Consider the following 27,764-nt stretch of genomic DNA (forward strand, 5'->3'; position numbering starts at 1 on the left):
AGGACCCTAGGAGGCCTGCTTTGGCCTGGATAGGACTTACCTGTGTCTGGAAGCTTGGTCTCCAGTGTGACGATGTGCAGAGGTGGGGTGTGGTGGAATGAGAAGGTGAGAAGGTCATGCCAAGATGGCCACTGACAACAGAAACTGCCTGGCAACAGGCCGTGATTGGATGGCTTCGGAAACCACATGACAACAGAGCCTGACAGCAGGCCGTGGTTGGATGGTTTCAGAAACTGCCTGGCAACAGAGCCTGACTGGCAACAGGCTGTGATTGGTTAGGGCATAGACTGCCCCTTGACTGGATTGGCTGCCTTGGCTATATAAGCAGCTGTAGCAACTGAAATAAATGAGTTTGCAGGCTGTTTGCCTCTGACCCACTTTCACTCAACTCCCGGGGTCTGTGTGGTGACTCCGCACCTCTTGGCCCCACCACACTCCTCCTCTCAGAACGAATCCTCAGAGAAGAAATCAACCTCAACAGTGGGGGAACCATTGAGAGGCGAGACCTAGTGGGAAGGGATCAGGGCTTGGGAGAATCATCTTTGGAAGGGATTAATGTAGTGCTCACAGGACCCTGTCGGTTCCCATCAGAGCCAACCTCTCTGGCTCTCTGTCTCATCCTTGCTTTCTTCCACATGCATTTCCACCATTGTGCTGCCATCTACCAGTGAGAGCCTCACCAGAGACTAAATGGATGGAGCTACCTGCACTTACACTCTCTGCTTCGAAAGAGCTAAGTAAGTCTCTTCTCTTTATAAAGTACCCAGTCTCCATATTTTCTTATAGCAATGGAAAATGGACTAACACAAGGTCCTTCTGGAAGTGCCTTGGGCACACAAACCACGTAGGTCCCAAGGGCCCTACATCTATGTAGGGCTGACCAGATCCTCTGCTGGGGCTGGGGAGTGAATGACTCACAGCTGACATACAGTGGTGGGTCAGGAGGTTGGGTAGGTGTCTCATGAGATGCCAGCTAGCCTGGGAGGCGGCTCAGGGGGCCTGGAGAGCCGGTCATCCTGGCACAGAGCAAGGACACCAGCCCCGGCTGTCACCTTGTGGAAGAAATATACCCGGGTAGTCCTGAGTGTCCCTCAGGGGCCTAGGATATTTGTTGGTTTCATCGCAGGTCAAGAATAGAGGGAGATTCTAATGATGTTCTAGTTTTAGGGCCCAGGTTTTCATTTTTGTAACTGACCAGTGAGGCTCATAATGCTGTAAGGCAATGGACAAGACACAGGAAGTGGATTAAGGGAAAGTGATTCTGGCCTGTGGTCCGTCACTCACAGTTGTACGGCCCTAAGCCTGCTACTTCTGGTCACTAATTATTTTCTTGAAAATAAGGATAATTCTTTTCCTACCTCACCAGAATGAGGCACACTCTAACTGTGTTTCCTAAGTGATAATACACAGATGTGTGTGTGTGCGTGTTCGTGTGTGTGTGCACGTTAATCATTTTGGCGATCCTTATCTCGTCATACTATGTGTGTTACACTGTAATTTCTTGTTAGCGTGTCAGCTTTTCCATTGTACCATAAACTCTTAGGAGTCAGGGAGAGTCTGTGCCATTTCTGTGCCTTCCAAGACCTAGCAGAGTGTCTAGCGCAGACCGCATAGAGATGAATGGTTGTTCAGTGGGTAGAAAGAAAACAGTGGGAAGACGCAGGCGTGGTATGGACAAGGGTTCCTGTTGCTGCGATTGCCCCTCCCTTCGCAAACCCTTCTCGTCCTCCTGGGCCCAGCCCCAGCCCCCTTCACAAAGCCTTGCATGGCATATCCAGATGTGCCCTTCTGTCTGTAGATTGCTCGTGAACATGCCTCATTGCATTGAGAGACGGTTGGGGCTCTAAGGAACTCTGAACGTCTATTCTAGCCTCCTTGCTTTATGAATGAAGAAAGTGATACCCAAGGAGATGATGTCTGTACTATACTCTTTTTTTTTTTTAATTTGACAGGTAGAGTTATAGACAGAGAGAAAGTTCTTCCTTCTGTTAGTTCATTCCCCAAATGGCTGCTATGGCCAGAGCTGCGCCAATCTGAAGCCAGGAGCCAGGTGCTTCCTCCTGCTCTCCCATGTGGGTGCAGGGCCCAAGCACTTGGGCCATCCTCCACTGTACTCCTGGGCCTCAGCAGAGAGCTGGCCTGGAAGAGGAGCAACCGGGAATGGAACCCGGTGCCCATGTGGGATGCTGGTGCCGCAGGTGGAGCATTAACCAAGTGAGCCATGGAACTATACTATACTCTTTTAGTCCATTTTCAGTTGCTGGAACAAAACACCTGAGGCTGGGTCAATCAATAAAAAAAAGTGGCCTATTTAACTCACAGTTCTGGAAGTTCCAGAATGTGGCATCGTCATCTGCTGAGCTCTGGGGAGGCCGTCATGTGGGGGAAGCATCTTGAGAGCCATCACATGATGACAAGAGCCATCACATGGCAGGACCGGAACCAGGGGCTGGGCCTAGTCTTTTTTTTTTTTTTTTTAAGGTTTAAATGCAAGGTTTCAGCCAGAGCAGCATGGAGGAGGGCTTCCAAGAGAGGAAAAAACCCAAAGTGGTCCATGGCATGGTTTTGATTGACATTTAGTTACAAGGCGGTGACAAAACCCATCAAAAGATATGATTTGCAATCCTTTATCCTGTTTGGCTTGCTCATCGCAAGGGTGGGATACCTAATTTGTTTTTATAATAAACTGGGGGCTATTGCTAATCTCATGATAAGATTGGAAGCTCTCAAGGAGTGGGCAGGCAGGCACTTCTGACCTTGCTAAGCATAACTTTTTTGGGGAACATTTTCCACCCTCAATTTCCAGACTGCCTATTTAACCATCTGACGCCTCACATTCCTTCCTCAACAAGAACAGACCCTAACATCTGTTAGGGGGGACTGGGTGATGATCATTCTGGCTGCATCGTTGGGAAGTGGAGTCAAGGCAAGGTTCCAGCAGGGGGTGGCTTCTCCGCAGGATGCAGAAACTGCCTCCATCCGAGGTTTCCTGTGCCTGAGGGCCCAGTCTTTTTATGACAGCCCATTCTCCCAGGGACTAGCCAGCAACTTGTGAGAACTCCACTAATCCCTTCAAAAGGCAGCACCCAGTAACCTAACCACCTTTTACCAGGCCTCTCCTCAGAAAGGTCCCCACACCTCTGAGGACAGGCGTGGGGAACCTTTTTTTTTCTGCCAAAGGCAATTTGGATATTTATGACATCATCTGTGGGCTATACAGAATTACCAGCTTACAGATGAACCTGCTATAGATTTCTTGGATTCTGAGACAAGATAACCTCAGGGACCTGCAGGGGCCCACGGCCCAGATGTTCTGCACCCCTGCCTTAGGGGATGGAGCGCATCCACACCACAGAATGTACCCTCTGAAGACAGCTCAGGCTTCCCTTCTCCAGCTCCTCCCCCAGTGATGTCACATGATCCTGTAACTCTAGTAGGTCTTCCCTAAGCTCTCCTGGAATGCACTTTCCCCTGAATCAGCCAGTAAGTAGTCAACGAGTAGTAGGAATTCCTCAAAGATGGTAGGAGACTGCTGCCATCTGCTGGTAAGCATGTGACATGACAGGTAAGAATTCCTCTGGGGACAGGCTTCCTTGGTCCTGGAATTCGGTCTCATCAGACTTAGATGCCTTTGCCCCACTTCCCCTCTGTCCACAATTCCATTTGAGAGTAGAATCTGGGCAAAGCACGGCTGGCAGATGTCTGCTGAGTCCTTCATTTGTGCAAAGATAGACTTACCTGCTGATACCCAGGAGCCTGGTAGAAGAGCTAAGAGCAGCAGAAGTGTATCACAGTCACAAACAGATGCCACAGAGAGGGGGCAAGGGCTAGCAGAGTCCTGCAGAGGCCTGAGAGGGCTGCTGCTGCTTGGGAACATAGCAGGAACCATCGAGGCCCCACGGAAAACACAGCCTTGGCATTCCTACCACGTGGAAGGGGTGTTTTGCCATGTGGGGCCTGGTTTGGCAAACAGAATTTTAGCAGAGATTCCAAGAACCTTGAGGGGGTGTGCCAGCCATGCAGAGGATGGACTGAAATTTACCGTTGGAAGGCATGCAGGGAGTTAGGGGTTGTCACATATCATTCACTCAGGAAAGCAGACCAGCCCAGGGCACTTGGTCAGTGGGTAGTGGGAAATAGGCTGGAGAGGTAGGCTGGAGGCTGGTCCAGAAAAGCACGTACTGTCAGTGCCCCAACCAAGCACCCCCAAGCCTTATCTTTGCACCTCCTGCCTGCAGAATTTGTCAGTCTGCTGGCCCATCCTGTACTGGAGAATCAATCCCCTTTCCCTCCCCTGCCACACGGCAAGACCAGCAGCCTGTCTTTTTTCCTATAGCCTGTGACCTATAGTTTGTCCTTTGTAATGTAGCCCGTGTCCTGTAGCCTGTGTCTTCTATCCTGTGTCCTGTGTCGTTAGCCTGTCCGTGTGGCCTGTGTCCTTGTCCTATAGCCAGTGTTTGTTGCCTGTGCCCTATAACATGTGTCCTGTAGCTTGTCCCTGTGTCCTGTAGCATGTATTCTGTAGCCTCTGTGCTGTAATCTGTGTCCTGTGTCCTCTGGCCTGTTTCTTTTTGTGTGTGTCCTGTGTCCTATGTTGTGTATCCTGTGTCCTGTAGCCCATCTCCTGTAGCCTGTGGCCTATGTCCTGCAGCTACAGGACACAGGACACAGGACACAGGCTACACGAACAGGATCGAGGACACAGGAAACAGGACACAGGCTACAGGACATAGGACAAAGACTACAGGACACAGCCTACAGGACACAAACCTAAGGCAATAGGACACAACACACTGGCCACAGGACAGAAGCAACAGGCTACAGGACACAGGCTACAGGATTCAGGACATAGGCCAGAGGACACAGGACACAGGATATAGGACACAGAATACAGAACACAGGACACAGGCTAGAACACAGGCAACGGGACATAGGTTACATGCTACAGGCCACAGGATATAGAACACAGGATACAAGACATAGGACACAGGACATAGGATGCAGGACAGAGGCTATAGAGCACAGGCTATGGGACATAGGCCACAGCTACAGGACACAGCACACAGGATACAGGACGTAAGACACAGGCAAAACGACATAGGCTATGGGACAAAGGACAAAGGACAAAGGAAACAGACTACTGGACACAATACACAGGCTACAGAACACAGGACATAAGACACAGGCTATGGGACACAAGACACAGGACATAGGAGACAGGACACAGGCTACAGGACATAGGCCACAGGCTACAGGACAGAGGCTGCAGGACACAGGAAATGAGACACAGGACACTGGCTATAGGACAGAGGCCACAGGTGAGGTTGGTGAGGGGAGAGGGCTCAGGCCCTGTAGGGTGAGGAGGGGAGCAGGGTCTGGCCCTGGAGGGAGGCCAGGGATGGGCCTGAGGGGAGCAGGGCCTGGCTCTGGAGGGCAAGGAGGGGAGCAGGGTCTGGACTTGGAGAGTATTGAGGTTAATGGGCCCAGCCCTGGAGGGCAGCGTGGTGAGTGGGGCCTGGACCTGGAGGGCAGTGTGGGGAGCTGGGCCCAGGCCCTGGAGGGTGAGGAGAGGAGTGGGGTCCAGCCCTGGAGGGTGGTGAGGGGAGCAGGGCCTGGCCCTGAAGGGCAGCAATAGGTGCTGGGCCCAGGCCCTGGTGGGCAAGGAGGGGAGTGGGGCCCAGGCCATTGTTGACAAGGAGAGGAGTGGGGCATCCCTGGTGGGTGGCTAGTGCCATGCCTGAGGGGAGCAAGGCCTAGCTATGTAGGGCCCAGAGAGGAACAGGGGCCCAGCCCTGGAGGGCAGCCAGGGCCCTGCCTCAGGGGAGCTGGGCCAGGGCCCTGCCTGAAGGGAGCTGTGCCCAGGCCTTGGAGGGTGAGGAGTGGAGCAGGGTCCAGCCCTAGAGGGCATTAAGGGCAGTGGGCCTGGCCCAGGAGGGCAGCATGGGGAGTGGGGCCTGGCCCTGGAGGGCGAGGAGGGGAGTAGGGCCCAGGCCCTGGAGGACAAGGAGCGGAGTGGGGCCCAGCCCTGGTGGGTGGCTAGTGCTGCACCCGAGGGGAGCAAGGCCCAGCTCTGTAGGACACGGAGAGGAGCAGGGGCGCAGCCCTGGAGGGAGGCTATGGCCACGCCTGAGGGGAAAAGGGCCCAACTCTGCAGTGTAAGTAGGGGAGCGGCCTGAGGGGAACAGGGCCCGGTTCTTTATGGCATGGAGAGGAGCAGGGGCCCAGCCATGGAGGGTGGGCAAGGCCATGCCTGAGGGGAGTGGGGCCCGGCTCTGGAGGCCAAGGAGTGGAGCAGGGCCTGACCAAGGGGGGCGAGGAGTGGAGAGGAGTCCGGCCCTGGATGATGTTCATGGCAGTGGGGCCCGGCCCTGAGGGCCGCGTGCAGATCGGGGCCCAAGCCCTAGAAGGTAAGGAGGAGAGCAGGCACTGGCCCTGGGGAGTGAGAAGGGGGGAGGCCAGGGACGCACCTGAGGGGAGCAGGCCTGTCCCTGGAGGGCGAGGAGGGGAGCAGTGTCTGGCCCTGGAGGGTGAGGATTGGAGTGGGGCCCAGGCCCTGGAGGGCGAGGAGGAGAGCAGGGTCCAGCACTGGAGGGCAATGAGTGTATTGGGGCCCGGCCCTGGAAGGCAGTGAGGGGAGTGTGGCCTGGACCTGAAGGGTAGCGTGGGGAGCTGGGCGAGGCCCTGGAGGGTGAGGAGGGGAGCAGGGCCTGGTCTTAGAGGGCAAGGAGGGAGCAGGGCCCAGGCTGTGGAGGGTGAGGAGGGGAGCCAGGCCTGGCCTTAGAGGGTGAAGAGGGAGAGGGGCCCAGGCCCTAGGTGGGGAGGAGGACAGTGGGCCCAGGACCTGGGGAGCGAGGAGGGGAGCAGGGTCCATCTCTGGAGGTCTGTGAGCAGAGTAGGACCTGACCCTGGAGGGCAAAAATGGGAGCAGGACCAGGCCCAGGAGGGTGAGAGTGGAGCAGGGTTCGGCCCTATAGGGCAGTGAGGGCAGTGGGCCTAGCCCTGGAGGGCTGTGATGGGAGCGGGGCCCGGCCCTGGAGGGCGAGGAGGGGAGCAGGACCCAGGCCTTGGACTCTGAGGAGGGGAGCAGGGCCCAGGCCCTGGAGGCGAGGAAGAGAGTGGGCCCTGGCCCTGAGGGGCAAGGAGGGCAGTGGGGCCCAGCCCTGGAGTGCAAGGAGGGGAGCAGGGCCAGGCCCAGGAGGGTGAGGAGTGGTTCAGGGTCCAACCCTGGAGGGATTTGAGGGCAGTGGGGCCTGGCCCTGGAGGGTGAGGAGGAGAGTGGGGGCCGGCCCTGAAGCTTTTTGTATGCTTTTTTCTATTATCTCATAGTTCCAGGACTCAGATTTAGATCTTGATCCATTTTGGGTTGATTTTTTTGTGTGTGTTGAGAGACAGGGTCTAGTTTCATTCTGCATGTGGGCATTCAATTTTCCCAATGGGATTTTATTGAGAAAACTATTCATTTTCCAATATGTGTTCGTAAGACCTTGTTAAATGTCACTTTCCTGTAGATATGTGGCTTGACTTCTAGGTTCTGAATAATTGACACTTTTACTAGTTTTTTAAAACTGTAATTAATCTATTTGAAAGACATACTTTCAGCAGGGAGAAATGGAGGGAAGGGGAGAGAAAGGGATGGAGAGAGCAAGAGTGGAAACAACACCACTTTAATTTTGAAGATATCATAAACACCTTTCACAGTCTGCGTTGCAAGAACTCAGGAGCCTGGAGGAGCGACAATAGGTCCGTTACCATCCCCAGGAATCCTCCCTCAGGAAGAAGACAGGAGCTGAGTGAGGCTGAGGCTGTAACCTGCTGTTCTATGGGGAAGGAAGCCTGGCTTGTTTGTGCAGCATCTCCAGTAACATTGTTTCTATTCTCTCCATGTGTGCTCTGAGTGTTTCACCTTCAGCAGACAAACAGAGCAGCAGGCTGATGGTGGGCAGCACCACCAGAACTCAGTTTGCAAATGCTCAATTCCTCTAAAGGGACACCTTTATGCCTCTATTTTTGATTTTGAACATACAAGTACATATGTGTGTGAGTGAACGTACACATGAGTGAGGGAGCCACCATCTGTTCAAGCCATGGCAGAGCTTGGAAATCTTTTGGGACAATGAGCTGAGCCTGCCTGGGCTAAGATGAGCAGTTGACTCCTCTTACTGGACGTCTTTAATGGACAGGAACCAAGAGGAAATGAAAAAGGGGGTGGGAATGGGGGTGGAAATAGAGACTGGGAGGATCAGTGCTTCTATACGTGTATTGAAACAATAGAAAAAGCCTGAAGAGGACTGTGCTAATTTATCAAATCCTAAATACCGATCTCCACCACCAACTTAAGCCAAAAGCTTTTGGGGTCCTTTCTCTTTAACCAAGTAGAAAGTTTCTTGAGAAAACCAGCCTGGTGTGTCCCCAGCTGTGATTGGTCTAGAGCCTCCTCTGCCCTCAGGGGGGCCATTGTGATGTCATTCCAACTGCCTCAACAGTTCCCTGCTTGGGCTCGGTTCTGGTCAGTTGGCCCAGGAAGCTCTGTGGAGACTGCCTGAAGGATTGGACGACATCACTGGTTTTCCCTTGTCCTGTCTCTTGTGTTGTTGTTTTGTCTCGTCTATTAGTTCTCCTTACCGTAGTGGTTCTTTTAGTTTTTCTTCTTTTTTTTTTTTTTGCTATTTTTTCATTTTCTCTCCCCCTCCCATTTTTACATTGTGTGCTTGTGTATTTTCTTTAAATATTTATTTATTTATTTTTTGTTTTTTTCTTTCACAGGCTAAATGTACTTGATGCTGTGTTCATTGTGTTTCCTCGTTTTCTGACTGTTTTCTCATTTTTTGATCCTTTGATTTAGATAAGACTGTTATAAGACTTATTGATTAGCATTGTTACCATAGTTACCGTAGTTGGTGTTGCTTTCCTTCACCATTTTTAGTATTCAGTGTGTTTTATAACTTTTAATTCTTAATTTTCCTACAGTGTTAGTGATTAGTATACCATAGTTCATAGAGTTAGCATTATCTAGTAGAAATATTAGCATATTGAGTTGTTAATTTTGGTTACCATTTAGCTTGTTTGATTTCTATTTGTTTCCCAGTTTTTGTTATTACTTTAGGTGACTAGTAAGAGTTCCCAGTGTCAGAGTGCAGGGTGGGGGGGTGGGGTGGGGATCCCACCATGGAAGGCCTCACCGCCTTCAGCAGTGAGGAGGAGGTCCTGGATGGGTACCAGGTCCTCAGGGTCCTCGGCCAGGGCGGTTTTGGGCTGGTGATGCTGGCCTATCATTGGGAAAGCAGGACCCAGGTGGCTGTGAAGGTTGTGGAGAATGGTGGCCAGCACTCCTGCAGCTTCCAGCAGTTGTGCACAGAAGCAGAAATAATGAAGGGGCTGCATCACCCTCACATCATTCAACTACTGCAGGTCAGGCACACCACAGAGAGGGGCTACATTTTCATGGAATACGCAGTCAGGGGGGACCTTAGATGTTACATGGTAGAACGAGGGTACCTGCTGGATGGAGAGATTCGTCAGCTATTTAAACAAATTCTATCCGCTGTGCATTACTGCCATTCGCAGCACGTGGTGCACAGGGATTTAAAGTTAGAAAACCTGCTTCTCGACGCCCACCTAAACATTAAGTTGAGCGATTTTGGTCTCAGCTGCAAACTGGCTGGTGGAGAGCGCCTGAAGAGTCTGTGCGGGACCTTTGCCTACTGTGCGCCCGAGGAATTCTTAGGTGAGGAGTTCTGCGGGTACAAGGCTGATGCCTGGAGTGTGGGCGTGATCCTGTACGCCATGGTGGCAGGCTCACTGCCTTTTGTTGGAGAGGATTTTGTGGAGCTGCGGGCAGCCATCCTGTCTGGATACTACAGAATCCCCCACTATGGAAACCCAGAGCTGTGTAACCTGGTGGACAGCTTACTGACCCGGGACCCTGAGGCCAGGCCCACAGTGGCAGACATCATGGGCCACCCCTGGCTCCATGCAGGACATGGAGCACCTGGAACCAGTGACGAGTTTCTGTTTCTTCCCCAGGAGCAGGAAGTCTGGGAATTCCCATGGGGCCTCTGCCCTCCACTGTGGCTTCATGAATGGGATGACCCCTTGCCCCCTGTGCCACGCTGGGGGATCTCCCAACAGCAGGGCTTCAGCATCCCAGAAATACATGGGTGGAGCCAAGTGGAGCCTGCAGTACCTCCTCAGGGTCCTGAAGCTCTAAGCTCCCTGGAGGACCTGGGATTCCAGCTGGGCCATCAAGCCGGCTCCCTGCCACCCAGGCTCCCAGCCAGTGCCTTGTGCCCAGGACTTCAGTGGGATCACAGCAAAGGGAAGCCCACGCCTCAGGCCATCCCTGGTGCTCAGAGCTGTCCCGTTCTCCAGTGCCTCCAGGGACACTCAGGCTGCAACAGCAGAGCCCGTGAGTGTGTCGCTCTCAGCTCACAACCACTGGTGCTTGCAGAAGACCAGTCGGGGCAGACTCCTTGCGGTGGGACTCCCAGTGTGAGCAGCAGTGAGTCCTGCAGGACAGACAGTCCTCAACGGGCCGTGTGGACAAGGAGCCCCGCTGTCTGTGCAGTCCTCAGCCAGGATGCTCTGACCTCTCTCTCCACCACACTGAGCACCAACAGCAGTGAGGCTGATGGAGAAGTCAGGAGCTGCTCCCCGGGTGCCTCAGAGGAGCAGAGCATCCCAGGAATGCAGCAGCAGGAGGAGGAGCAGGAGGCAGGGACCTCAGACACGCAGGCCAGAAAGGGCAAGGGGCGCCTGGGGATTGGCAGGAGGATCATCCAATGCTTCAGCTGGATGTGTTGTGTCCTGCCAGCCCCAGAGGAAAGCCCTTGAGCCCAGAGAGGAAAGTGGCCTCTCAGTAGCCTCTTGGGAAATGCCCCCGAGGAGGGGCCCTTCCCTGAGGAGTGAAGCAATGAAGGGTAGTCAGGGACTCGTGTCTGGGAGGAGGGCAGGTGATAGGCAGTAAGAGAAACTGCAGGCAGAGAGGGAAGATATAGTGTTACATTATTCAAATGGCCAGTAAGGAAACACGTTTTCAAGGTTAGGGGTCATGACCTTTTCCTAAGATAGAAGAACATGGTGTTGGATTTTGTTTAGAAGATTAATCCATGAACATCACTCGCTAGTTAAACTTCCGTGTTCCCAGGCCTTATTGGACCCCTCCCTTAGTCCCCCTTCTGGCTTGCAAGAGTATGATTTTCTCACTAAAACCTACTTTTGCTTTTTCTCCCCCACCCTCATGATCCGTGTTGGGATTATGTGAGAGAAAGAATGGACTTGAACTTCCTGCAGCATCGTTGGTGCCATGACGTGGATGGACTCAGCTCCATGGGAAAGGTGAGTAAGGCAGACTGTTCCTCTGGTGTTTGGAAAATCCCTGATCTTCTACATGGTCATTTATCTTTTAGATTCCCCAGGTCTCCGAGCCAGTTCAAAGCGATTGGTGTGGGATGCTGGTTGTAAGATACAGGGCCCACGTTGGATGACACTCTTTGTCCTCCTCCCACTTTATTCTGTCTTTGATTATTGCCTGCACTCTGTGCTCAGGTGGCTCTCTGCCCTGGGAAGTCTTCTCACCCTGATTTCCTTCTCCAAGCCCAAGTTCCCAGGTCCCTGGATGAGAAACTCCTGCGACAACTTAGACCTCCTAGATCTGAACTGAGGAGCCTGCATTGCAGACCGAGGTGGCCTCTCCCATTGAGCTGCCTTCTTGTGTGCCCCAAAGAACTCAGGACCCACATGTCTGGGAAGAAGTCACCTGGCACCTTAACTCGTGCCCATGGTTTCCGTTTTCCAGCTCAGGTTTTCTTTGGCAAAGAACATGTTGGAAGTCATTCCTTCCCAGAGCCATGCTCCTGAAGGTGACTCCCAGGGAAAATTTCTATCCTCAGGCCACACCCACGTTCCCCCTCTGCACATTCAACAGTTCTGCACTTGCCCACCCTCAAACTTTGGCCACAAGAGAGTTAGTTGAGACCCCCTTTGTAGAGCCTCATTTCCAAGTTCAGACATGATGCAGGGACAGCAGGAGTGCCAGAGGACAGAGGCAATGACTGCTAGGGGCAGCGCGAACCCCAAAGACTCAGCGACTTCTGGGAGAATGGGGGGGTCCTAAAACTCAGCTGCTGTGGGGGGGTGAGGAAGGAGGAGGCAGCTTCTGGGGTCCACGTGGTGACCTAGTGATTCAGTGGCAGTGGGAGTGCCCAGGGAAGGAGCTGGTGGGGCCTGGGGGCCGTGTGGTGGGGCCTGGGAGTTACAAGAGGGCCCAGATAACCACAGGGGAGCCCAAGAAGAAGTAGGAAGAATCCTCGGGCAATCATAGGGAGGTTGCTGGGGACCGTGCTGGGGGCCCCATGACGGGTGGCTCCTGGTGGCTGCACTGGGGCATAAAGATGTGGCCTCACTCGGTGTGCCTGAGGAAGCAGAAGGAGGCAGCCAAGGCAGGCCATGAAGTGGCAGGTGCTGGGGAACCGTGCGGGCTGCCCAATGCTGCAGTGACAGCAGGGGCGCACAAAGATGGAGGCAGTGGCTGCTAGGGACCACCGAGTGACACCAGTGACTTATTGGCAGCAATGGGAGCCGGGCCCAGCCGCTTAAGGTAAGAGGTGAGCAGGGTAAGGCCCTGGAGGGTGAGGAGGGCAGCTGGGCCAGGTCGTGGAGGACAAGGAGGGGAGCAGGGTTTGGCCCTGATGGTGTTGAGGTTAGTGGGGCCTGGCCCAAGAGAGCAGCGTGCTGAGAGGGGCCCAGCCCTGGAGGGGGAAGAGGAGAGCGGTGCCCAGCTCTGGAGGGCGAGGAGGAGAGTAGGGTCTGGCCCTGGAGGGTGAGGAGGGGAACAGGGTCCAGCCTTGGAGGGCAGTGAGTGGAGCTGGGCCCAGGCTCTGGTTTCAAGGTGGGGAGCAGGGTCCAGCCCTGGAAGGTGGCGAGCAGAGTGGGCCCAGGCCTTGGAGGGCGAGGAGGCAAGCAGGGCCCGGCCATGGAGGGTGTTGAGGGTAGTGTGGCCTGTCCCTGTAGGGAAGCCCTGAAGTGGGGCCCAGGCTCTGGAGTGTGAAGGTTGGAGTGGGTGCCAGGTTCTGCAGGGCAAGGAGAGGTGTGGGACCCAGGCCCTGGAAGACCAGGAGCGGAGCAGGGGCTGGCCCTGAAGGTGTGAAGGGAAGCGGGGTCTGGCTCTGGAGGGAGGACAGGGATGGGCCTGTGGGGAGCCTGGCTGTGGATGGGGAGGAGGGGAGCAGAGCCAGACCAAGAGTGCGAGGAGGAGATTGGTGCCTGTGGGGAGCAACTCGGACTATACTGTTACTGGAATTAATACTTATTCTATACATCTGCTCTCCACAATATGGCGCTGGGAAAGGAGCAAACAGCTTCTACCCAGCTGCCTCTCACCAACTTGATTGACTGAGCTGCAGGAGCTGATCTTGCTCCTGATTGGAGGAGAGCAGCGTACTCGGCATGTGGGTAGCAGAGTTGGGATTGGTGGAAGAGGACTATAAAGGAGGAGAGAGACAACATGCACCAGGAACATCTAAGGGGAACATCTATCTGAAGGAACACCTGTGCAGCCCCCAAGAGAGCCGGCCGGCGGTGTGCCACTCCCCCGCGGAAGTGGGGAATGTGGCAGGGGGAACCGCCCTTCCACGGAGGTGGAAGGGTCGGTAGCCACCCCGGGAAGAACCAGCAGCAAACCCGGGGAGGGCCGAGCAGACAAAAGAACAGCGCAGGGTCCTGTGTCGTTCCTCCATGAAGACGGGGAGCGACAGTGCCAGCCCTGGAGCATGAGGAGGGGAACACTGGCCCTGGAGGTGAGGAGGGGAGCAGAGTTTGGCCCTGGAGGGAGGCCAGGGCCGGGCCTGAGGGGAGAAGGGCCCGACCCTGCAGGCTGAGGAGGGGATTGGGGCCCAGCTCTGGAATGTGGTGAGGGGAGCAGGGCCTGGCCCTGAAGGACAGCAATGGGAGCTGGGCCCAGGCCCTGGTGGGCAACTAGGGGAGTGGGGCCCAGGCCCTGGAGGACAAGGAGAGTGGGGCAGCCCTGCTGGGTGTCTAGTGCCACAACTGAAGGGAGCAGGGCCTGGCTCTGTAGGGCATGGAGAGGAGAAGGAGCCCAGCCCTAGAGGGTGGCCAGGGCGCTGCCTGAGGGGATCATGGCCCTGGAGGGCAAGGAGGAGAGAGGGGCATGTCACTGGAGCGTGGCCAGGGCCCTGCCTGTGCTCTGGAGCCTATGTCCTGTGGCCTGTGACCTGTGTCCTGAAATCTGTCCTGTGTCCTGTAGCCTGAGTCCTTTTGCCTGTGTTCTGTGTTGTGTAGCCTGTATCTTGTAGCCTGTGTGTTGTGTTGTAGGCGTGTGTCCTGTGGCCTGTATCCTGTGTCCTATGTTCTACAGCCTGTGTCCTGTAGCCTGTGTCCTGTGTCCTGTTTTGTGGCTAGTGTGTGTGTCCTGTGGCTTCTGTCTTCTTTCCTATAACTTGTGACCTATAGCTTGTCCTATAGAGTGTAGCCTGTGTGCTGTAGCCTGTGTCCTCTATCCTGTGTCCTATGTCCATTAGCCTTTTCATGTGGCCTGTGTCCTTGTCCTGTAGACAGTGTCCCATTGCCTGTGTCCTATAGCATGTGTCCTATAGCCTGTGTCCTTTGTCCTGTAGCCTGTGTCCTGTGTCCACTGGCCTGTTTCTTTCTGCATGTGTCCTGTGGCCTATGTCCTGTGTCCAGTGTAGTGTTGCCTCTGTCCTATAGCTGGTGTCCTGTGTCTTGTTCCCTCTGTCCTTTAGCCTGTGTCATGTTGCCTGTGTCTTGTGTCCTGTAGCTTATTTCCTGTGGCCCATATCCTGTGTCTTGTGTCCTGTAGCCTGTGTCTTATGTCCTGTGTTCAGTGTCCTGTAGCCTTTGTATTATGTCTGATAGTCTGTTCCTTTGTCCTTTGTCCTTAGGCTATATCCTATCCCCTGTGTCCCATGTCTTGTATCCTGTGATCTGTGTCCTGTAGCTGTGTCATGTGTTCCATATTCTGTGTCCTGTAGCCTCAGTCCTGTGTCCCGTGTCCTATGTTGTGTAGCCTGTGTCCAGTGTCTTGTAGCCTGTGGCCTATGTATGCAACCTGTGTCCTGTGGTCTCTGTCCTCTAGCTGGTGTCCTATGTCCCCTAGCCTGTGTCCCGTGTATTGAGCCTGTGTCAAGTGTCCTGAGCCTGTGTCCTGAGCCTGTGTCATGTGTCCTATAGCCTGTGGCCTGTAGTCTTTGTCCTAAAGCTGGTGTCTCTTTGTAGTAGCCTGTGTCCTGTGTCCTGAGCCTGTGTCGAGTGTCCTGTAGTCTGTGTCCTGTGTCCTGTGTCCTATAGCCTGTGTCCTGTAGTCTTTGTCCTAAAGCTGGTGTCTCTTTATAGTAGCTTATATCCTGTGTACTGAAGCTGGTTTCTTGTAGCCTGTGGACAATGTCCTGTAGTCTGTGTCCTGTGTCCTGTAGCCTGTGCCCTGTGCTCTGGATCCTATGTCCTGTGGCCTGTGGCCTGTGACCTGTGGCCTCTGTCTTGTGTTGTGTAGCCTGTGTCCTGTAGTCCGTGGCCTATGTCCTGTAGCTGTGGCCTTTGTCCTGTGGCCGGTGTGCTGTATGCTGTGGTGCAGGATATTGGATATGGCTACAGAACACAGGTTACAGGACACAGGACAGAGGCCACAGGTCACAGGCCACAGGCTACAGGATTCAGGGCATAGGCCAGAGGAAACAGGACACAGGATAGAGGACACAGAATACAGAACCAAGGACAAGGGTAGAAATCAGGCTATGGGACACAGGACACAGGCTACATGACACAGAACACAGGACATAAGATAGAGTCTATGGGACACAAGACACAGGACATAGGCCACAGGACACAGGCTACAGCACAGAGGCCACAGGCTACAGGACACAGGACATAGCCCAGATAACACAGGACAAGGGATATAAGACACAGAATACCGAACACAGGACACACGATACAGGACACAGGTTACAGGCTCAGGACATGGGCCAAAGGCTACAGGACACAGGTTACAGGCTACAGGAGACAGGACAAAGGCTAAAAAACATAGGACACAGGACACAGGCTACAGGACATAGGGACAGGCTACAGGACTCAGGACACAGGCTATATACATAGGACACAGGTCACAGGACAGAGGCTCAGGACAGAGGCTATGGGACACAGGACAGAGCTACAGATCAAAGGATACAGGCCACAGGCTACATGACACAGGAATCAGGCTACACAACACAGGCTGAAGGAAAGAGGGAACAAGACACTGGACACTGGTTATAGGATAGAGTGTCCTGTAGCCTGTGTCCCATAGCCATTGTCCTGTGGCCTGTGGCCTGTGTCCTAGATTGTGTAGCCTGTGTCCTGTGTCCGGGAGCCTCTGTCCTGTGTCCTGTAGCTTGTCGCCTATGTCTTGTGTCCTGCATCCTGTGTCCCGTAGCCTGTGTCCTCTAGGCTGTGTCCTGGTTCCATATTCTGTGTCCTATATCCTGTGTCTTGTGTCATCTGGGCTATGTCCTTTGTCCTGTAGCCTGTGTCCTCTGTCCTGTAGCCTTGGTCCTGTGTCCTGTAGCCTGTGGCCTCTGTCCTGTGACATCACAGACTACTGGACACAATACACAGGTTACAGGACCCAGAACACAGGACATAAGACACAGGCTATAGGACTCAAGACACAGGACATAGGCCAAAGGACACAGGCTACAGCACAGAGACCACAGGCTACAGGACACAGGATAGCCCAGATGACACAGGACACAGGATATAGGACACAGAATACCGAACACAGGACACAGGCTATGGGACACAGGTTACATGATACAGGATATAGTCCACAATACACAGGAATTAGGCCACAGGCTACAGACCACAGGACATAGCCCAGATGACACAGGACACAGGATATAGGACACAGAATTTTGAACACAGGACACAGGCTATGGGATTCAGGTTACAGGCTCCAGGATATAGTCCACAGGCTACAGGACACAGGTTACAGGCTACAGGAGACAGGACAAAGGCTAAACAATATAGGACACAGGACACAGGCTATAGGACACAGGGACAGGATACAGGGCTCAGGATACAGGACACAGGACCCAGGCTACAGGACACAGGACAAAGGCTAAAGGACGAGGACACTGGCTACAGGTCACAGGACTGAGCCTCAGTGTACAGCACACTGGCCACAGGACAAAGGGCACAGCTATAGAATATAGGACACAGACTACAGAACACAGGACACAGGGTAGAGGACATGGACACAGGCTGCAGCACACAGGCTACAGGACACAGGCTACACAAGATAGAACACAAGCTACAGCTTTCAGGGCATAGGCCAGAGGATACAGGACACAGGATACAGGACACAGAACACAGAACCCTGGACACAGGCTAGAACACAGGCTAAGGGACATAGGTTACACACTATAGGCCATAGGGTTTAGAACACAGGATACAAGACATAGGACACAGGACACAGGACACAGGACAGAGGCTACAGGACAGGACACAGGATACTCAATGGATACATAGGCCACAGGCTACAACACAGAGGATGCAAGCTGCATGACACAGGCTGAAGGACACAGGAAACAAGACACAGGACACAGGCTATAGGACAGAGGACACAGGACACAGGAAAGGCTGCAGGGCATAGTCCACAGGCTACAGGAGATGGGCTACAGGACAGAGGATACACAACATAGGACACAGGGCACAGATTACAGGACACTGGTTAAAGGATACAGACTACAGGAAACAGGGCACATGACACAGGCTGCAGGACACATTATACAGGACACAGGTACGGGACACAGGCTACGGGACACAGGATAGACGACATAGAATACACGACACAGGACACAGGCTACACGACACAGAATGAAGGAAAGAGGGAACAAGACACAGCCCACTGGCTATAGGATAGAGGCCACAGGACACAGGCCAAAGGCTGCAGGGCAAAGGCCACTGGCTACAGGACATAGGACAAAGAATTGAGGACAAAGAACACATGCTACAGGGTATAGGCCACAGGACATAGGCCACAGACTACAGGACACAGGCTGCACGACATAGGACAAAGGCCAAGGTCACAGGCCACCGGCCACAGGACCTAGGCCCCAGAGCTCAGAGAACAGGCTACAGGACACAGGATACACACTACAGGACAGTGTCCACAGGCTACAAGAAACGGGCTACAGGACACAGGACACAGACTACAGCAAAGAGGACACCAGCACTAGGACAAAAACTACAGGCCACAGGCTCAGGACACAGGACACAGGCTAGGGGACACAGGACACCAGCTAGAGGACAGAAGCCACAGGACTCAGGATGCGTACATAGGCCAAAGGGTACAAGACACAGGATACAGGCTACACAAATAGGACACAGGACACAGGATAGGGGGTCTAGGACAGTGGCTATGAAACACAGGACAGAGCTACAGAACAAAGGATACAGTCCGTAGGCTACACGACACTGGACACAGGCTACACGACACAGGCTGAAGGAGAGAGGGAACAAGACACCGGACACTGGCTATAGGATAGAGTGTCCTGTAGCCTGTGTCCTGTAGCCACTGTCCTGTGGCCTGTGTCCTGTCTCCTGTAGGCCCTGTCCTGTATCCTGTAGCTTGTTGCCTATGTCCTATGTCCTGCAACCTGTGTCCCGTAGCCTGTGTCCTCTAGGCTGTGTCCTGGGTTCCATATTCTGTGTCCTATATCCTGTGTCCTGTGTCATCTGGGCTATGTCCTGTGTCCTGTGTCCTGTGGCCTCTGTCCTGTAGCCTGTGTCCCTTGTCCTATAGACTGTGTTCTGTGTCCTGTAGCCTGTGGCCTCTGTGCTGTAGCCTGTGTCCTGTGACATCACAGACTACTGGACACAATACACAGGCTACAGGACCCAGAACAAGGGCATAAGATACAGGCTACAGGACTCAAGACACAGGACAGAGGCCACAGGACACAGGCTACAGCACATAGGCCACAGGCTACAGGACACAGGGCATAGCCCAGATGACACAGGACACAGGACATAGGACACAGAATACCGAACACAGGACACAGGCTACTGGACACAGGTTACAGGCTACAGGACACGAGCCAAAGGCTACAGGACACAGGTTACAGGCTACAGGAGCCAGGACAAAGGCTAAACAATATAGGACACAGGACACAGGCTACAGCACATAGGCCACAGGCTACAGGACACAGGACATAGCCCAGACAACACAGGACACAGGACATAGGACACAGAATACCGAACACAGGACACAGGCTACTGGACACAGGTTACAGGCTACAGGACATGAGCCAAAAGCTACAGGACAGAGGTTACAGGCTACAGGAGCCAGGACTCATGTTAAACAACATAGGACACAGGACACAGGCTACAAGACACAGGGACAGGCTAAGGGCTCAGGATACAGGATAATGGATCAGGGTACATGAGCAGGCTAAAGGACAAGGACACTGGCTACAGGACAAAGCACAGAGGCCAAAGTGTAAAGTACACTGGCCACAGGACAAAGGCCACAGCTACAGGATATAGCACAGACTACAGAACACAGGACACAGGGTTGAGGACATGAACACAGGCTACAGCACACAGGCTACAGGACACAGGCTACACAAGATAGAACACAAGCTACAGCATTCAGGGCATAGGCCAGAAGATACAGGACACAGGATACAGGACACAGAACACAGAACCCAGGACACAGGCTAGAACACAGGCTATGGGACATAGGTTACATCTAGAGGCCACAGGATTTAGAACACAGGATACAAGACATAGGACACAGGACACAGGACGCACGACAGAGGCTACAGGACACAGGACACAGGATACTCAATGCATACATAGGCCATAGGCTACAAGACAGAGGACGCAGGCTACATGACACAGGATGAAGGACACAGGAAATAAGACACAGGACACAGGTTATATGACAAAGGCCACAGGCCACAGGACAAAGGCTGCATGGCATAGTCCACAGGCTATAGGAGCCGGGCTACAGGACACAGAATACAGGACACTGGTTAAGGAATACAGACTACAAGCTACAGGACACAGGTTACAGGACACAGCATACTCGATACAGGACACAAGCTACACGACACAGGCTGAAGGAACGAGGAAACAAGACACAGGACACCAGCTATAGGACAGAGGCCACAGGACACAGGACAAAGCCTGCATGGAAAAGGCCAAAGGCTACAGGCTATAGGCCACAGGACATAGGCCATAGATTACAGGACACAGGCTACACAACATATGACAAACATCACAGGATACAGGCTACAGGACCTAGGCCCCAGAGCTCAGAGAACAGGCTACAGGACACAGGACACACACTACAGGACATTGTCCACAGGCTACAAGAAATGGGCTTCAGGACACAGGACACAGACTACAGCAAAGAGGACACCAGCACTAGGACAAAAACTACAGGCCACAGGCTCAGGACACAGGCTAGGGGACAGAGGTCACAGGCTACAGGACAGAGGCCACAAGATTCAGGATGCGTACATAGGCCACAGGGTACAAGATTCAGGACACAGGCTACACAACATAGGACACAGGACACATGACAGAGGATCCAGGACAGAGGCTATGGGACACAGGACAGACCACAGAACAAAGGATACAGGCTGCAGGCTACACGACACAGGATACAGGCTACACGACAGGCTGAAAGAGAGAGGGAACAAGACACCGGACACTGGCTATAGGATAGTGTCCTGTGTCTTGTGGCCTGTGTCCTAGATTGTGTAGCCTGTGTCCTGTGTCCTGTAGCCTCTGTCCTGTGTCCTGTAGCTTGTCGCCTATGTCCTGTGTCCTGCAACCTGTGTCCCGTAGCCTGTGTCCTATAGGCTGTGTCCTGGGTTCCATATTCTGTGTCCTATATCCTGTGTCCTGTGTCATCTGGGCTATGTCCTGTGTGCTGTAGCCTGTGTCCTGTGTCCTCTGTCCTATCTCCTGTAGCCTGTGTCCTGTGTACTGTAGCCTTTGGCCTATGTCCTGTAGCCTGTGGCCTCCATCCTGTAGCATGTGTCCTGTGACTTATGTCACAAAGGACAAAGTCCAGTGCCTGCTCTCCTCCTCACCCACCACTGGTTGAATTGACACTTTCTTGTTGAGAAAAATAAAGCAGAGGAAAAGAGATAATATTGCGGGGAACCGAACCTTTTATTCTGTAACAGGGTTAGATCCAGAAAGGTCTCTGGACCTTGGACCTACAGGACACAAGACATAGGACATACGCGAAAAGACACAGTCTATAGGACAAAGGACAAAGGCCACTTCATGCTCACAGCCTCACTGTTGAGACCTCACCGAGCCATGAGAAATGTTTCCAAATCAAAGCAGAGATTGTCCAAGGTCCAGAGACCTTTCTGGACCTAACCCTGTTACAGAATAAAAGGTTCGGTTCCCTGCAATATTGTCTGTTTTCCTCTGCTTTATTTTTCTCAACAAGAAAGTGTCAGGTCAACCCTGGAGTGTGAGGAGGAGAGCTGGCACTGGGCTTGGAGGGCAAGGAGGGGAATGGGGCCAAGGCCCTGGAGGGTGAGGAGGGGTGTGGGGTCCGGCCATGGAGGGCGTTGAGGGGAGTGGGGCTGGGCCATGGATGGCAGCGTAGGGAGTAGAGCCCAATCCCTGGAGGTCTAGGAGTGGAGCAGGATCCAGCCCTGGAGGGCCTTGAGGGCAGTGGTGTCAGGCCCTGGAAGGCAAGGAGGGGAAGCAGGGTCCAGCCCTGGAGGGCAGCGAGCAGAGCGTGCCCAGGCCCTGGAGGGCGAGGAGGGGGGCAGTGTCTGGCCCTGGGGTGCCTTGAGAGGAGTGGGGCCCAGCCCTGGAGAGCAGTGTGGGGGGCAGGGCCCAGGTCCTGAAGTGTGAGGAGGAGAGTGGGGTCTGACCTTGGATTGCAAGGTTGGGAGCAGGGCTGAGCCCTGGAGGGAGAGAATTGGAGTGGGGCCCATGTCCTGGAGGGTGAGGGGAATGGGGCGCAGGCCATGGAGGGTGAGGAGGGGTGTGCGACCCAGGCCCTGGAGGGTGAGAATTGGAGTGGAGCCCAGGCCCTGGAGGTCTAGGAGGGGAGCATGGTCTGGCCCTATAGGGTGTTGAGGATATTGTGGCCCTTCCCTGTTGGGATGCATTGGGAAGGGGCCTGGCCTTGGCGAGGTGCAATTGGTGGGGGCCCAGGCCCTGGAGGGCGAGGAGGGAGTGGGGCCCAGGCCCTGAAGGGTGAGGAGAAGATTGGCGTCCAGCTCTGGAGGGCTTTGAGAAGAGCAGGGCCCGGCCCTGGAGGGCAAAAAGGGGAGCAGGGTTAGGCCCAGTAGGACGAGTAGTGGCACAGGGTCTGGCCCTATCGGGCACTGAGGGTAGTGGGGCCCGGCCCTGGAGGGCTGGGAAGGGAGGGCTGCCCATGCCCTGGAAGGGGAGGAGGATGCCCGGGTCCTGGTGAGAAGGGGCAGAGGCAGATGTGGTGGTGGGTGAGCCCATGAGCGGGGACTGCAGACGCCACCCTGGGAAGAGTCGGGAGCAGGTGCAGGGCTGCACCCCTGGTTTTCTGGGGAGGGGAGGATGGCCGGTTTCCTGAGAGCGAGCCCAGCAGGTGCCACATGGAACCCTGATGCCACATGGAGTGTCCTGTGTGTGTGTGATGGCAGGGTTTGGTTTCGTTTTTTTAGCTTTCTATTTATTGGAAAGAGTGAAAGGATAGCTCCGTTCACTGGCTCACTCCCAAACACCCACAACAGCTGGGAGCCGGGAGCTCCACCTGGTCTGGGGTGGGAGGCAGGGACATGAGGACTTGAGCCCCCGCCTCGGGCCCTGCTGTGACTCAGTGCAGGCGTACTCCTTCCGGATAGGTTAACGCCGGCGAGACCTCGGAGACACCAGACGCGTTTATCGGCTTTTCAGCTTTCACTTTATTTTTCAGCGGACTCGCGTTACATGTCGCGAACGCCCGCCCTGTTACCGGCATTCATTCACAACTCATTCATTCACAACTCCTTCATTCACCACTCCTGCTTACTACTCGCATTCATTCATAGCTCCCGCCTGTTACCGGCGTTCATTCATAACTCCCGCCTGTTTCCGGCGTTCATTCACAACTCCGCCTGTTACCGGCGTTCATTCACAACTCCGCCTGTTACCGGCGTTCATTCATTCCTCCGTCTTTTACCAGCATTCATTCACTCCTCCGTCTTTTACCAGCATTCATTCACTCACCCGTCTTTTACCAGCGTTCATTCACTCTCTGTCTTTTACCAGCGTTCATTCACTCTCCGTCTTTTACCAGCATTCATTCACTCTCCGTCTTTTACCAGCGTTCATTCACTCTCCGTCTTTTACCAGCGTTCATTCATTCCTCCGTCTTTTACCAGCATTCATTCACTCTCCGTCTTTTACCAGCGTTCATTCACTCTCCGTCTTTTACCAGCGTTCATTCACTCTCCGTCTTTTACCAGCGTTCATTCATCCACTCCCGCCCACCGTCCACCTATTTATATATATATCATTCACGGAAAACATGTTACCAACTAAGTGTGGGAAACATGCAATAACAGGATGCTTAAAGTCAAAACAGGATCTTGCAATTAGCTACGGGCAGGGTGGAAAAAGCCCAGCACTAAACTTCTTGTCGGGAGCGGCACAGCTGGCCAGGCTGTCCCGTTCCCCGACATCTCCCCCTTATTTCTTTGCAAAATGGAGTGGTACTGTGCCTGTCTTAGGTGACCAAGAGCATCTATCAGGCTTACCCGTCATTGGCACATGAACATGAGGTGTGGAGGGAGCGTTCATGCCCTGTCTTAGGTTGCCTTGAAGACCTCTCAGAACTTACCCGTCTTTGACTACCATTCCAGCAGATTCAGCCACACCTGAATCTGTCCATTTTGCATGGGGTACTGGTTATTGAATATTAGCTGGCTTGTTTAACCACCATTTGCGTATTAACAGCCCTTGCAAGATCCGAACAATAATTGATCCTGTTATTAGCATGCTACCCAAAAGACGGGACTGATTAGCGGCAAATGAAAAGTGGTTGTAACACAAACTGCAGTAGATCCAGTAACACAGGGTATGCCAACCAGGCCTAATCTTGCAATAAATCCGTTCATTAACAGCTGAATAGCAGTATATCATCAAGTGCCTGGGCGGTAGATCTTGTGATGCTATCAAGTATGGACAGTGTCGAAGTTTGGCTCACGGCCATGCCAATAGCGGCCTAACAAGCTGATAACGCCGCAATTACTCAACGACGACCACGGTGACTCCAAAGTCTCTCCTGTGTTGAACACCATAGAGAAGTCCTTCTCAGGCAAATACACAACTGGAGAGGGAGAGGTAGGGCTCTCAAGAGACCCCAATACTCATCCAGCTTGGCCATCGTCGGTGACAGTGGCGTCATTATTAGTAGGAGTAGGATCACGATCATCTTGCCACTCTATTGTTCTTGTCCGTCTTTCTGGAGTCCAGATTGGATTTTTTTCTTCCTGTGGGAGAAAACAAACAGCGCCTCGTACCCTTCTTATTAAAGGGTATGGGCCTTTCCATTTGTTATCTTGTGGGTCTTTCCACATAATCATTTTTCTAACGTGTGGCTGAACTTCTGTCGGTTCATAGGGTTTATTACTATTGGGGGTCTGTTCCAAGATTACATGACGTTCTGCCGGGGTGAGACCATCAGCTTTTTTATTTAAAAAATTTATGGTAAGTAAGGCGAGGTTGAGAATGTCTTTAGGGGAACGGGATAGTGCCCCTATTCCCCCTTTTTGTTTTAATACAAAATTTTTCAGATACAGATTAGTGCGTTCCACAACGGCTTGTCCAGTAGGGTTATATGGGATGCCGGTTAAATGAGAGATATGAAAAGTTGCTAAAAACTCAGCAAAAGCCTTAGAAGTATAAGCAGGTCCATTATCAGTTTTTATTATATTAGGAATTCCCCAAGAAGCAAAACATTGTAGCATATGTTGCATTACATGGGAAGTGGACTCTTTGGCGGCGGCGGTAGCCATAACTACTCCTGAGTAAGTATCCACCGTAACATGGACACAGGATAGCTTGCCAAAGGCAGGGATATGCGTTACATCCATTTGCCAAATGTGACATGGATAAAGGCCCCGGGGATTAGCTCCAGTAGGCATAGTAACAGGCTGATGAATAACACATTTTTCACAATTTTGGACAATAGATTTAGCTTTACGAATAGGGATATTAAACCTCATACTTAAGGTCTTACTATTAACATGCCAAAGTTTGTGATATTCTGTTGCCTGTTCCATGGCAGTGCAAGCTAAAAGGAAGCGGGAATGTTGATCGGCAAGGGCATTTCCCACGGTGAGAGGACCTGGAAGGGAGGTATGTGCTCTAATATGGGTGATAAAAATGGGATCTGATCTCCTAAATAAAGCGTGCTGAACAAGCTCAAAATAAGGAAACACTGTAGAACTTTTGGATATTAACGAAGGGGAGCCTAGCCTCTTAACAGCATTAACAACATATAAGCTATCAGAAACGATATTAAGAGGACCCTCAACCATATTTAATAACTTAGCCACTACAGCTAGCTCTGCATGTTGAGGTGAGGGAGATGCAGTAACTGCATGATGCACCTGACCTTGTAAAATAGCCACCCCGGTACCTCCTTTTGCTCCATCAGTAAAAGCTATGGGTGCTTTGGGAATGGGATTAGAATAAACTCTTTTAAAATAGTGTAAGGGTACCGTGTCACAAAATCTAATAAAGGGATGATTGGGATAATGGTTATCTACACTTATGTCAAGGGTGATGGTGATGTGGGACCATTGCCAAGTTTCCTTAGCCCACTCCTGAATGACTACAGACTCTAACGGAAGAATGCAGGACTGTGGTCTTCTCCCTGCAATTTCTACGACTCGGTGGATGGCTTGTAAAGCTAAATTTCCCATAGCCTCCGCATAGGAGGTAATAGATCTGGGCATATGGTTATGTGGGTATATAAACAACAATGGTCCTTCTTGCCAGAGTAAAGCATAGGGATAATGACTTTGTATGAACACCAAAATACTTAAGGGCATAGTGGGGTCACACCGCTGCATAGCGGTGCTCTTAAGGCGCTGTTCAAAATTTTTTAATACTGCTTTTGCCTCCTTTGTAAGTTGTCTGGGTGAATTTAGGCATGCATCGCCTTCCAGAAGTCGGAACAAAGGGTGCATTTCTTCAGTAGTCATTTTACAATAAGGCCGAATCCAGTTTAAATTTCCACACAATTTTTGTAAGTCATTTAAGGTTTTAACATGATGAGTGGAGATGATGGGGGTTAAAGAACTCTGCCCAATTTGGTTTCAGGCGCCGCGGTGGGTGGGGAGTTGAATCCCCAGTATTTATAAAAAAAGCGGCTTCATCGTCATTACGAGCACTTTCGTTTTCAAGCATTTGCCTTCTAGTCTGTTTCTCCGGCCCAGATTCTAAAACTATGGGCCTCATCTCACTGAAAGCATTGCCGGCAAAACAGCAACAGCGCATAGGATGACGGGGTGGTTCGTAAGGAGGAGCGGAGGGCATTAAGGGCAACTCCGAGTATAGTGGAAGCGATCCCAGCGTCTGCGGATGTTTCGCTTTTGGTCGGGCTCCTCCACTTGCTTCCATCCTTTGTTCCTCTATACTATCTCCTTTTTCGCTACTATCATGGGAGTCTTCGCTGAGCTCCTCCAGTAGTTCGGAGCCTTCATCTAAGAGTTCCCCGATCTGGTCATCCTCTGACCGTAAAGCAGTATCTATCAGATACCACAAGCGGATCACTCCCTCCTCGACTCCAGCGTTTCGCAATTCACGTCCCACCCGTCTCCACCGAACCTGTGATAAATCTCCTTCTTCAACAAACCAAGGACAAGTTTTATATAGTATCCTCGTAAAATTGCACACAGCTACACTCTACGGGCGTCCCCGTTGCCTTTAAAAGGCGGCTAATCAATAAGTGCATTTTCGTGGTGGACTCTGTGTTCCCCATTGTACCGCGGTATTCCTAGGCTTTTTCCCCTAGACTCCCGTCTATAGACGTTTTATTTTTCTTACCTTCTTTCCGCGTCGCAGCGATCCGAGTCACGGCACCAGTTGCAGGCGTACTCCTTCCGGATAGGTTAACGCCGGCGAGACCTCGGAGACACCAGACGCGTTTATCGGCTTTTCAGCTTTCACTTTATTTTTCAGCGGACTCGCGTTACATGTCGCGAACGCCCGCCCTGTTACCGGCATTCATTCACAACTCATTCATTCACAACTCCTTCATTCACCACTCCTGCTTACTACTCGCATTCATTCATAGCTCCCGCCTGTTACCGGCGTTCATTCATAACTCCCGCCTGTTTCCGGCGTTCATTCACAACTCCGCCTGTTACCGGCGTTCATTCACAACTCCGCCTGTTACCGGCGTTCATTCATTCCTCCGTCTTTTACCAGCATTCATTCACTCCTCCGTCTTTTACCAGCATTCATTCACTCACCCGTCTTTTACCAGCGTTCATTCACTCTCTGTCTTTTACCAGCGTTCATTCACTCTCCGTCTTTTACCAGCATTCATTCACTCTCCGTCTTTTACCAGCGTTCATTCACTCTCCGTCTTTTACCAGCGTTCATTCATTCCTCCGTCTTTTACCAGCATTCATTCACTCTCCGTCTTTTACCAGCGTTCATTCACTCTCCGTCTTTTACCAGCGTTCATTCACTCTCCGTCTTTTACCAGCGTTCATTCATCCACTCCCGCCCACCGTCCACCT

The 27,764-nt window shown here is 52.7% G+C and overlaps 1 protein-coding gene across 1 annotated transcript; it reads left to right on the forward strand.

The window, feature by feature from the left end:
• The first annotated feature begins 8,471 nt into the window (after positions 1-8,471).
• Positions 8,472-27,743, forward strand: LOC100356014 (uncharacterized). Its single transcript, XM_070064323.1, has 2 exons — positions 8,472-13,793; positions 21,207-27,743. Exon 1 carries the CDS (start codon positions 9,166-9,168, stop codon positions 10,828-10,830), a length of 1,665 nt encoding a protein of 554 aa, XP_069920424.1. The 5' UTR covers positions 8,472-9,165; the 3' UTR covers positions 10,831-13,793; positions 21,207-27,743.
• Positions 27,744-27,764: the final 21 nt, after the last annotated feature.

This window comes from Oryctolagus cuniculus, chromosome 19, assembly GCF_964237555.1.
Source record: "Oryctolagus cuniculus chromosome 19, mOryCun1.1, whole genome shotgun sequence".
Classification (NCBI taxonomy): domain Eukaryota; kingdom Metazoa; phylum Chordata; class Mammalia; order Lagomorpha; family Leporidae; genus Oryctolagus; species Oryctolagus cuniculus.